The 13,064-nt window shown below is 36.3% G+C and overlaps 1 protein-coding gene across 5 annotated transcripts in view; it reads left to right on the forward strand.

The window, feature by feature from the left end:
- RETREG1 (reticulophagy regulator 1) overlaps positions 1-13,064 on the forward strand; it is a 67,592-nt gene that overhangs the window by 9,489 nt on the left and 45,039 nt on the right. For 4 of the 5 annotated variants that reach the window (XM_038124464.1, XM_038124443.1, XM_038124433.1 and 1 more), the window contains exons 2-3: positions 7,713-7,819; positions 9,568-9,598. In XM_038124464.1, the coding sequence (XP_037980392.1) occupies positions 7,789-7,819; positions 9,568-9,598 (62 nt within the window). In that variant the 5' untranslated portion in view covers positions 7,713-7,788. Of the gene's footprint in view, positions 1-10; positions 30-7,712; positions 7,820-9,567; positions 9,599-13,064 lie in introns of those variants that run through there. The other variant, XM_038124468.1, reaches the window with a different exon arrangement.

A 13,064-nucleotide genomic window follows, 5' to 3' on the forward strand; every position in this document is an offset into this window, starting at 1 on the left:
AGAATTTAATGTTCTGGTAGACTCAGAAGGTATGTAGTTCAGATCATTTAAACTTTCTCTTTCTCAAATGCTTTTTATGTGCCTGTCTGAATGCAACAGGTTGCAATAAATCTGATACAAAAGCACAAATATTGAAACATGATTCTAACTGCTGCATTCTTCAAGAGGTTTTCTTACAAACAGTGTGAGATAATTTTGCAATGTGAAATTATTGACTTAATCCTATTTCCCAGACCACCAATATACTTCCAAATATACCATTTTATAAGGACATTTATCTTTGGTGATTAAATGCAAAGCATTGGAAACATTTTTCTAGTGTTTTTTCTTAGGGACTTACAGTATTTTTGGTTTTATTTAGACTTATTTTTAAGATTAAGAGCTGGTTTCTTGACTTAGGGTGGAGAAAATACACAATTTGAATTCCCATCCTATGTGTTAACATTGTCCACCTGTCTGCTTTTTCCCTGAAACCTGTGCGCAGACCTTCCAGAGAACTACCCCTTCTACAGATGGCTGTCAAAGCAACAGTAATTTAAATTTTTGGGAGTCTGTTTCTTAGGACAAGAGGTTTATTTATTATTCAATTTTTTTCCTAGTAAGTTCTAGAAGGTTTTCTAAAGAAAAACTGATTTGGTCTGTGCTTTCTGGCTGAATAAATACGATCCCAATCTTTTCAATGAAACCGGACAAATAAGCTCTTTGAATAAATGGTTGATGGCTGAGTTTTCTTTCTCTTAACAAAGAAAGAATTAAAAAAGATGATGCAAGTTTTAGAGCATGCATTTTCTGCTTTAGGGTTTGTTTGTTTTTTAATTATTTGTTTATTTTTATGTACCTAGTGATAAAATTTTTAGATTTCTGGGTGCTATCCAATGGAACACTCTTTGCTAGCTGGCACATAGGTTACAAATCAGCTGCTTTTCAGTGCTTCATTTTACTCTGTTTGAAATATCTCAAATACCTGGTTTTCTCTTATTTAGAGATAAACTTGAAGTGAAAAATGGTACTTCTTTCTAATTTATGTCTTTATGGAAGGTTTTTCTCCATTAAATTAGACACGATCTAAAACATTTTGAATGTACATATTTTTAAGAAGCATTCTATTACAACACTTAACAGGTTTTCAGCTAAACAGATTACAGCTTTCTAAGTTCAAAATGCCAGGCACCCAGAGTGCTAGTGTGCATATTTAAAATTTTAATTAACATAGATATGGAGTAAATGCTTTTGAAATTATTTTATTCAACAAATTTTGCTTTTTGGAAGGGTGGGGTGTTTTTTTAGACTGAATTTAAGCCTTTGTTCCTTCTAAAATCTGTGACAGAACAAATGCAGATATGGTTTCTTACATGTAATTCCCTCTCTTCAACATGGAATCTGCTGTACCAGTTTTTGTGTATTTTTCAGACAGGCAAGCTAAATATCACATAAATATAATAATACTGTACCAAATTCTGTATAAAGAGATTCTACCAAAAAAAGTGTGCGTAACCTACTCTGACTTAAGTGAAAATCTACACTTGTTGTGTCAGAATTGGGAAGGGATTTTTGCATTATAATTCTTGAAGAGTTACCTAAATACTTTGGCTCAGACCAGGTGTCTTGGTTTCGGCTGGGATGGAATTATTTTTCTTCCCAATTCAGTGTTGCAGTGCTGTATTTTGGATTCAGTATGAGAACAAAGTTGAAAACAAACTGATATTTCAGTTGTTGCTGATCAGCGTTTACCCTAAGTGAAAGACTTTCCATTTTTCCATGCTCTGCCAGCCAGCAGGTACACAAGAAGCCAGGAAGGAGCACAGCCAGGACAGCTGACCTGAGCTGGCCAAAGGGATATTCCAAACCCCAGTGTGTCATGCCCAGTACACAGCCTGGGAGGAGCTACCCATCACAAATCAGGTTGGGCTGAGCACTGGTCAGCAGGTGATGAGCTGGGGTACTGTGCATCACTGGCCTGTCTTGGATTTTATTCCTCTCTCTTTTTGTTGTATCACATTTCATTTATTATTATTGTTACTCTTACTAACTTTATTTGAATTATTAAAGCATTCCTAAGCCCTGACTTTTACTTCTTTCCATTCTCCTTCCCATCTCACCAGGGCAGGAGAAAAGTGAGCAACCTTAATTGTCAGCTAGTGTTATACCACAACACCAAGAGGTACTAAAGGAGCAATGGGAGAAATACTGGATTATTGAGTTCTGACTTCCACTGTTTTGAATACTCGAGGTTTGGATTTCCATATATGTAGATAAAGCATTTTGATATTTACAGAGGCTTAGTATGAAAATCATTTATATAGAAGAGCAATTCACATAAAATTGTAAATTTAATAGACAAAAAAAGCAGGATTCACAAACCTGCTTTGGGATGGTTTTTCAGTTAGGAGAGTTTAAGCATTAAATTACCTGTAAATAATATAGTGTTGAATATATATTTTTCCTTCTTGATTCACAGAAGGGCAAACAAAATGATTGACCCTCTGATCAGTAAGGGCACAAACTTTCTGATACTACCTTTACCATGTATTTCAAAAATGTTGTTCAGGCAGTGTACTTCATGCTGTAATCAGAAGAAAATAAGCCCTCTTCCCTTCCGCAGAACTCTTGCTTGAGACAGTCATCAGCATTTATTGCAACCACACAGGTGTTGATTGCTCCAGCAGTAATTGTGGAAGAATGGGCTACATTCAGCTCCAAGCAGGAAACAGTTACCACCAGGAAACAGTTACTACCACATCTTTTCCTTACCCAAATGCCTTCACTGTAGATGCTTGTCTGAAACAGCGTTGAGTGGTCCCCTGTAAGAGCAAAGTACACATAGCTTTGAAATTAGCAGTTCAGTATTTTCAAAATGCACTAGAAATATTTCCTCTACACAGGGGAGGGCCATTCTCTATGTGGTTTATGTCATAGGCCATGCTTGCTTATCAGTGTCTGTTTGGAAGAAGACTAGTTCTATGGAAAGCTCTGGCTGAAAGGTGTCAGTAAATCTTCACCTAAACATTTTTTGAGGAAACAGTTATATACCAGCCTGCGCTCTTTAGAACACCATGGAATTACTCTGAAGCGTTTGGCTTCTGGTTTTAAGATATAAATATGAGTTTGTGGAACACAGAACTGAAGTCCACAAGTCACTCATGCAGCCAATAAATGTGTCATAAAAGCTGATGGTCAAGCAAAGCTCCATGCTCACATCTGTGTTATTGACAGCTTTCATTTATTTATGTGACTATCTCTTGATTTCACCTAGGGATAAGATGTCTATTAAAAATGTACCCACTAAGGCTTTCCAGAAATAACTAGCACTGGCTGCTGATAGTCTAAATAATTTAATTTTTGATTAAATGTTTTCTTATGTTTTGTGTTTACAAAATGCAATTCATTCATAGCTCTAGAATGTGTTGTAAAAACACGAAAATTTTAACAGCTGAAATGAAAGAATCAGATTGATTTATTTAACATTTGAGACAATTTGGTAGATCTGTATCTCATGATACAATTACAAATAGCTTTTTTCATGCCTCATAAGTTTTATTATGTTTACTGACTGCAATATTGTATGATATTGTTAACTGTCAAAATTTCTTAGCTGGCTCATGACACTTGAATAACTTTGTACAATCTGGTTTGTGCAGTTCATTGTCTCAGGTGCTCTGGGACAATTCTGGTGCACTGTGAGATACCTGCTTTTGGATATGACAAATTGACAGTATTGACAAATGACCATCCCATACTTTAAAGAACTGGAGAAAAGACAAGGAGAAGTTGCCTTAGGCTACTTTTCTATCTTTAGGTTCACCCTCATGCAGTTGAATAATTTCCACTTTTATTTGTGGGAGTTGTCAAGTTTTGATTCTTACTTGTGTGGTTTAGAATAATTTCAGAATAGCTGCAATTTAACCAGGCCCAGAAACAGAAACTGTTGTGCCTCTAAGTTCTAAGGTCAGCATCTTGCCAACCACTTGTAATAGTCTACAGTAGTCACAGAATGAAAATACTATTCAGGTTCATAGGGGCTTCACGAGGTCTTTAGTATGGCTTGAAGCTTAAAATAAGATCAGTACTTAATTCAGATCAGATTGCTCAGGGTTTTGTCTTCACAGCCATCAAGGTTAGAAATTCCACAACCTTTGTGGACAACCAGTGCTTAATTATCCATTGATATTGCTCCTATTTCATTTTACAAAAATGGTTTCTCAGTCTTCCACAATGGAGTCGAGTGGCAAGCTGGCTCCATCACACATTCTTCCTACGTAGAAGAACGCAGGATGGAAGGACAGCTGGAGGTCAGCTAGTCTGGCTTGCTCAGATGAGCTCCACTTGGAGCACGTACTCAGGTTCTCACACAGCTAAGGTTTTGAAAGTCCTACTCCACAGTGGTCTGCCACCTGCTTAGCACCTCCATTAGTTCTTTCACTTGAGTGCTCTGGACCAGAGGACATCCTTCACAGTGTTCCTTCTTGCAGCCTCAAAGCCAGGTGGCTGTGTCCCACCCCTGGGGCTCTGTGTGAGTGAGGGCCTTTCCTGTGCTAGGAGTGCCTGTTTTAGCCAGTGACAGAGACTGAGTCCTGGGCACCTCATGACTGGGTTTTTTTGCAGTCCTGCACTGCCTACAGCAGAATTTCTTGTCTCCTTGTTGTGCGAGCTGTCCTATTAACTGCTGAAGGAGTTATCTGGAATGCATTATTCTGTACATTGTTTCTTAACCCCTCCGCTCCCCCCAGAAAACATTCACAAAATACCGCAGAATTCGAGGGGGGAACAAATCTTTGTTATGTCTCCAGTAATGGTTTTTACTTCTGCACCACTTGTAGAGGAAATTAAACGATTTGAACTTCAGTCTGGTTTGTTTATTGCTTGAAAAAGAGAACATGTTCAGTAAGCTTTTCTTACATTCTTTTACAATACAGAAGGAGTGCAGTATGTGAAGATTTCATTCTGGAGCCTTTCATTTTTGTCAGATATGTGTGTGTTAGAAATGCTTAAGAGTACAATCTGGTTTTTTGGTTTTTTTTTTAAGAAGGGGCAAAAATGCCCTAACTTTTATTAATAAGCAGAAGTACCACAGGAACTGTTAGTCTGGTTGCTATGCATCATGTTGATAATTCCTAGAAGAATTCTGAATCCTGACAGCGGTAGTAGCATAATAGGTGGTTTTCATATCCCTGCATGTTGAACTAACTGTTTGATTAGCTTATGTTTGATAGATATATGCCAAAAGAGTGCAAGGAGACCTTATCAGCTTTCCACTAGGATGGGCTTCAAGGACGCAGATCTCTGACATATGGCTCACAAATAGTTTTTCTAATCTGTGTTGCTGTGGCACCTGAGGGCTGACACAAGCTGGCTGAGTGAATTCACAGGGGATGGTCTTTTTTGCAAACATCACAGTCTATATAAAGAGCTAATATTATTAAGACATGGGAAGTTCAGTCAGAATGATTCAAAGCTCTCCAAAGAAGCTAAGAGTCCTTGTTTGGTGACTACATTAGCTGCTTCAACTGGATTATAGTTTTTTCCTTAAACATTGGAGCAGGGACGCTGCAGTATTGAGAAGGTGGAATGACATGACTTGGAAGCATCTTTCAGAGAGGATGCTACCTTGTTAATCCTTGTTTGCTAATCCTAGTCCTCATTAGTGCAATTGTTTTTAACAGCAGGTGACAGCTGTGATTGCAGTGAAACTAACAGTGTGGTTTAGTTGTGACCATAAAGTAGGTCAAACATGTTCTGTGCATTTTTTGAAAGACACACTAAGCCTTCTTAGTAAGCATCTGATCTGACCTTGAAAAGCTAGTAAGATGTGTGTGTGTATGTACACACATGCACACACTGTTATATAAATTCTAGTATTGATGCATATATTTGAGACCATCAAAGAATGGCCAATGGTAATTTCTAAGCCAGGGCATTCTGTGTGATTCTATAAACATTCATGCACAAGCACCATAAAGACCCTGTAGAATAGGCAGGATATTAAGCCCAAACAGTTTGAAGGTCTGCATTTGTTGTAAACTTCTGTTGCCTTGAAGCTAGATGAAAAATTCTTCATTTGATTTTTTTTATACAGCATCACATCTCTCCCCCAGCCCATTATCAGTAAATTAAGTAAGTAGGCTAAACAAAGTCTTCCATGCAGAGGTATTTAACACTTAAACACAATCAAATATTTTTAATGCTGAATAATATTACCAATAAAAATAGTAGGACAACATGATGCAAAGCTGTTACAATGAGCTATGATTGAGCAGTTTTGATAGAGGTTGCCTTGTAAAAATTTTTCTCTACACTTCTCTGTTGGTTATCTTGAACTGGCTGAATTATACAAAGGTGCTGATTTTATGTATTTATTTAACAGAATAATCTTATAATTCAAATTCGCTACACATATAAAAACCCTTTATATTTGGATAAAACCTTCAGAGTGAGCTTATGTGTTTGTATTGGAATTCATACACTGGTCTGCTCAGGGTGATTGCTATTATGAGTTTCTGTTAAATGTGAAAATTAGTGGCATGGATTTTTTTTAAATGCAGATTTTCTTTTTGAGGTTATCAAGGAATACTGGAGCAGTTTGCTACTACAGCAGTGTGTCCCAAACTTGTTAGAAATATTGTGAAGTCAATTTTCTTTCTAAAAATCCAAGTGTGCTCAAAGGGTACCTCTTGGCTTCCTGCAGTAGCCATGTTTGCTGCTATTTTCACTCCTCCCTCTCTCTTGCAGAAAAGCTCTGCAGCAGAAACTGGGTAGAAGCTGAGTAGCCAGCTGCCCTGTTTTCAAATCTGAGAGGTTTCTTGACAACATCCCAGCTTTGTATGATTTTGTTTCTGTTGGTATTCTCATTTGATCCAGTGCTTTGGACAGTGATTTCTTACTGGTTTTGGCTAACCTCAACTTTTTTAAGTTAAGTGATTTTACTTTGAAAAATTAACTTGTTCACTGTTTCTGTTCAGATCACTGATTTAAAATGCTCAAAACCAGCTATTAAAATACTTTGTTTTTTTAAATTTATTCAGTTGAATTTTAATTCTTTTTACTTCACACCTTTTTTTTTTTTGTGAGTTAAGATACTTGCCAGTAAAACAGAGAGAAGAGCTTATCTCCAAACACACCTGGATAGTAAAGTCAGCAATGCATGAGATTGAAATTCATACTTTCTGAGTCTAGGTTGTTTGACTTGACTAGATATGTTCTAAAAAATTATGTAATTAAAAACGAAATTCATGAAATCTTGTTATGAAGACAAGTTTAGTGTTATGTAGATTTACCTCATCTTTGTTTTAAAGAATGATTTGTATAAAAATCTTGCTTAAACATAGGTTCTGTAGGAAGCCAAAGAAAATTTTTAACCTTTTTTTTTGTGCATTGTGCAAAGACAATTATTTTTAATGAAACCACAGGTAATTTACAAGTAGCACTTCCTATGCAATAATTAAAATATTTTGTTTTCTTTATTTTCTCTGTACATAAATAAAAGTATGGACAAAAATCTACTACAAACTCAGTGTTTAATCTTCGTATCTTTAAATGCAATGCTTGGAGCTCTCCATATTTGCTTCTCATGGAAAGGTTATGGGGAGAAACTGAACTCAATTATTGCAATCTGAGTCTATTTCTTCCAGTTTATTTTCAGTATTAGTAGCAGCTGTTTTTGCATGCTTCCAATGAGTTTTGAAGTATTCAACATTTATTTCTTCTTCATATTTTAGGTTTGTTGCATTGACCCCTTGGAGATTGTATCATCTGACTTCCCTTATAATACTTGGAGTGTTAATTCTTCAGATAATGAAGGATTTGGTATTCTCAAAGATAAAAGGTAAGTGTACTGATACAGTTCCGTGCTTAAACACCTGCACTTTGGAGCATGCTAATTCATTACTAAAGCCAGGTCAGTATTATGATTATTGTAAAAGTATCAGCTACTTTTAGGAGGTGATAGTAGATCTGTGATGGTCTATTGCTATTTTCAATTAAATTTTGCTGTATTTTATGGGGAGGGCATTAGGAGATTTGTTTTAGCATTTAGATGATTGTAATTGTTAGGAGTGGACAGTCATTATTGTTTCTTAACTGCTAGGTCTAAAAATGCATTCTTTTCTAAAATACAAAGTTTTCCTTGACATTCATACTTCTTCTAACAATAATCATATAATTTTTGGAAGTTTTGAGACATACAAGATATATCAGTGAAATTTGTAAGTAGATAGAGAAATTACCTATCTTAGCACAGTTGAAATGAGAAGTGAACAGTATTTTCGCTTTACTTTGTATAGCATTTAGTGTCCAGAGTGTATAAAGTCTTATGTGAATACAACCAATTTTGAAAGGGATTTTGAGTTTGTTGGCTGGTCTGGTGTTTTGGAGGTTTTTTTTTTCAATTCCAGTCCTGTACTTCATTACCATCTTGAAAATACTTTCACAAAATGCTCATCATAAGTTTTTAATTTTCATTGCCATGAAGATTGTTATTTTCAAGATTCTTATTTTGCCTTTTGTTTATTGTTAAACCCCATGCAAAGTGTTTGAAAAAACATCTGAACATAGTACAAAAGCAGGAAATATATGTCAGAGAAGCATGGTATTACTTTGTGATGTACTAACATGTCATTTCTGACTGCTAAAGCCCTTTGTTCCCTGCTAAGTTACAGCAGGTATTTGCTACCTTTTCTGAAGGATGATTTACTGTCATTCCCTTTTCTGGGAGTCTTGGTTACCAATCTGTTTCCTGCTTGAGTATTACAAGCCCAGAGGCCAATTTATAAAGCTAAGCAGATCAATCAGTTTGATTTTTTAAAGCTCTTTGCTATATAAATCACCACAATCATTGAATACCTTGCTAGCTGGAGGGCAAAGATTTACTCGTACCTGTAATTCACTCCTACCTGTAAATAATATTTTTGTAGTGACCAAATTCAGGACGTACCAATCTCAGGTTTGTGTGATTATTTAATGATTCATTTTAGAGATGAGGCTAGGAAGACCTCTGTTTCCTAGCTTATAGAATAATTATTTCCTGTAGTAAACTAATTTATTCTACTGTTGCCTTTGATGCCATTGTGGACAATGTTTAAGAAAAATCAGGCCCTCGAAGTAATACTGCAGGAGTCTTGTGGTAATGAATTGAAATCAATGACGTGCCACTCCAAGAAGCAGAAAAATTTCTTCTCAGTATATCATGTCTGTGTAGCTGCTTCACGCTTCCAGCCAGCCACTAGATGGCAAGACTATTACAGATTCATGAGGAATGTAGAGTGGTTGTCAGTGTGTAGAAGTAGAGGATATGTTCATGTTAAGGTTATGACACCCTTCCATGTGGAAATATAGCCATAGAGGATCCTGACTTGTCCCATTAATGATTTTAACTGTATGTTAAGTTTACAGAAAACAATTCAATAACTGTTACTGTAAGATGATATAGCATTTCTGTTTGACTGATACAGAGAATTCCTTAGTCATTTTGTCCCAATTCTGTATATGTTCTATAAAAATAAATAAATAAAAATAAAAATAAAATTCTTTCTGATTTAGTGCATCGTGTTTGATCTTACATTCTTATAATTGCAGGTGGACAGCTTTGGAGGACCATCACTGGCAAGTAGGTATTTTATTTTTAATGCATGGTTATTTATTACTTTATTTTTTTATAGTTAGCCTGGAATTTTTCTTTAAAAGTCTGTTTTCTTCTAATAAATTTCTGAATTATTTTGATCTTAAAATATTTTCTAAGTTTATTAGTGCTTGTTCATGATTTTTAATAAATTCTTTTTTCTGATTTGAGTTATATTAAAGTATATAGTAACATATCAGAATACCTCTAGAAATGCTTTTTGCTACACTGTGATGATCATGCTTTATGTTTTCTGGGAATTAGTGCTTTCTTCGAAAAGCAGAATAATACTGTGTTGGTCAAAGAGGTAACATAGAACTTTTAGAACTTATACCAGTGCTGCTGACCAGAAGTAGGTAAGATGGCTGGGTTTTCTCTTTAAGTCAACATAAGTAACTGATCATTATGATTACAAATAAATATCAGTTGATATCCATATGAATAGAAATTAATAATTTTGAAGCCTGTTGACTTGCCTGTCTTAGGCAAATGTTTATGTTATATTACCAGAGAGTGTATAATTTATTTAATTTGGTGGCACTTGTCCAGGTTATAGCAAAGACAGAGTTAATTTTTGCAGTAGCCAGAAGGGGCATGGCCAGGACTCAAAGGACTTTTTATTCTCTAGCACCTCTCCTCAATTTCCGGGGATGGGGGAAGGAGTCCCTTCCAGGTCAGGTGTGGTTGGGAGTTTACACCTGGTGTGTGAATCATTCACCTCCCATGTACACTCTGATATTGTCACTGCTACTGTTTATTGTTCTTTCTTATTGCTGTTCTTTCTTATTCTTATTGCTTATTTCTTATTGTTTCCCATAAAAAGTTCTTATTTCAACCGTGATCTTTACCTTTTTTGTCTCCAGTTCTCCTGTTCAGCCCTTCACAGGAGAAGGGGTGATGGGGGCGTGAGCGAGCATTGTGTGGTTTGGAGTGTTTCAGTGGGAACACTGAACTAGGGAACACCATTCCTTAAGCACAACAGCAGTATAAACAATGTCTAAACAGTTTGCAGACAATCCATTTTCAGAACAAAACACTGCATATTTAAGGCATTATTCTTCTAAACAGACCACCAGGATTTATTATATATCTGACATAATTTGAGAGCATATCCATTAGTACACTATTGTTTTATAGCCTGACACTGAAGAAACAGCAACGCAGAGTTGAAAAAGGGAAGATGCTGGGTTTTGTTCTTTTGTTTTGTTTTCTAGAGACAGGTATCAATGTCATAGCAACTACAGAAGGCAGTTCAGATGTGCAGCTCCTGTTCAGTTTCATACCTCTTAACTTCCACAGGTATGAAATCGCATAAGCATAAAATGGAGCTGTATGGAATTGATGACAGCTTAGTTTATAAACTGAGCAGAGTAAAATGCTTTTACCATAGCTAGTGCTACTTCATGTATCTGTGCAGAGTGGCAATGCTTCAAAAAATTTAATCAAGAAGCCATTCCTGTGGCACAGTAGATTAGTGTGATTTATATTTCATTTCTCCTTCCTGTTATTCACCAGAGAAATTTACATAAAATTTACTGTCTTTCAGGGTTTTGAATCTGACTTTACCTGTCTGTTTACATTCAAGAAGAGGAAAGCAAAGAAAACCAAATTGCTTGTGAAGTGAAAGGAAGCATAGGTTTTTGACTGCCTTTTGTTTCCCTGAAAAATAATTATGTAGTCTGATAAATTTTTCTTCTCTTTCTTCTCTTACTCCCTAGTCGATTCATCAGGTCACCAAACTAGAATAGTTGATTTTAATGAAAAGACTATAAATAGTACTTTAAATATCTTGGATTCAGGTTTTCAGTTGTTCAGAATGCTGGACTTGATTTGCTATTCTGTGGGGAGACAATGCAGAGAATGAAAAAGAGAATTTGATGAGCTCACCATAGCTCATGCCTTTGGGTAATATAATACAAGCATTGTATGTGTCCATCTAGCCCAGCATCTGCTCTCTGAAGGGATCCAGCCAGGAGAAACATGACCTTGGGTAATGTCCTGCATTAAAGCAGGACAAGCTTGCAAGGTTCTCCTGGTGTACTTTCCCAGCAGCTTCTAGTTGAACCTTACCCCCACCACCTTCCCAAGCTGTTCTAGGTGGACCTTCCGTGAATTTGTCTCATTGCTTTTGTTCTTAGAAACTTCTGCTGTTGGCAACATCCTGTGCTCAGAGATCCACAGCTGAGCCACGTGCTTTGTGAACAGTCTTCTGTTTGTTTACTGGTCTATATTAGTTTGTAAGCTCTTCTTACATTTTTTCTTGTTGGAAGAAATACTGAGCAATTACTCTCTATTAGTATTCTCCAGCAAGCTGTGACTTTTATAAACTTCTGTCCTGACCTGTTCTCTTCAGTTCATGACTGCTTAATTTTTCCTAAAATAGAGGTTCTCTGAGTTTTGGTGCCTTCATTGTGCTTTTCTGCATTTTTCTTCCATTTCTGTGCCCCTTTTTGCTGGGAAGAGAGAATTACAAATAGCATTCAGGGAGATCCTTGATGATCCTATACATTGATCCTATACATTGTCCCTCTCTTCTTTTCGTAATAAATCCCAACATTTGATTGAGGTTTTTTTTAACCTCTGCTGAGCTCTGAAATTATGTTTTCATGGATTCTTGTTTTCATGGATAATCACTTCAAGGTGATGTCTTGAGTAGTGAAGATCAGCTTAAAGCCCATATGACTTTAAGAGTTTTTGGCGTTTTTTTGTCTTTGAATTTCTTCACATTTCATCTGCCTTTTTGCAAGAAATCATGTGATACTTGATTAAATTCTGCTAATCCTTGCAGCTGGTCTCTGTCTTTACAGAATAATTCCTCTTATTTGTCATGGCTTCTTATGCTCCATAAAAGCATTTGATGAGAGACCTTGTTGAAAGCCTTCTCAAAAATCCAGGTGATTTTTTATGGACATCAATGTTCATCTAAAAACAGGTTCACTTTTGGAAAGGACAGAAGGTTTGTGATACGATGTCCTTTACAGCTTACATTAGGATAGGCATGCATGTCCTTTGTTAGTTTTCCTGACAGTTTGCACAGAGCAGAGATGAGTGTTTAGGGGTTTGCAGTTCTCTGGCTCTTGTGTGCCTTCCCTAAAAATAGATACTGCTTTAGGCACTTCACAGTCCTCTGCCTTAAGGCAGCTTTAAGAGACGCCTTTTAACCGAAATGAAATTTCAACTGTTGCACCCAACCTTTCAATTATAGCTTTTATAAGTTCACAAAAAGACTTTGCATTTGTTTGCACTCTGGGTGGTTTTTTCTTTTTCTGAATGCCACTATAAATGTGCCTGTTGATTGTGTTGAAATTGAAAGAACTGCTGTAAGATGTTGAGGCTGGGTGCATGGTTCCTTTTCATTTTACGCAAAATTGGATATGAAAAACTGTTTTCATGTTATCATATATGAGCAAGACATGCCAAATATATCCCCACATCCCGCAGAGAATCACTGGCC

This window comes from Motacilla alba, chromosome 2, assembly GCF_015832195.1.
Source record: "Motacilla alba alba isolate MOTALB_02 chromosome 2, Motacilla_alba_V1.0_pri, whole genome shotgun sequence".
NCBI classification, from domain to species: domain Eukaryota; kingdom Metazoa; phylum Chordata; class Aves; order Passeriformes; family Motacillidae; genus Motacilla; species Motacilla alba.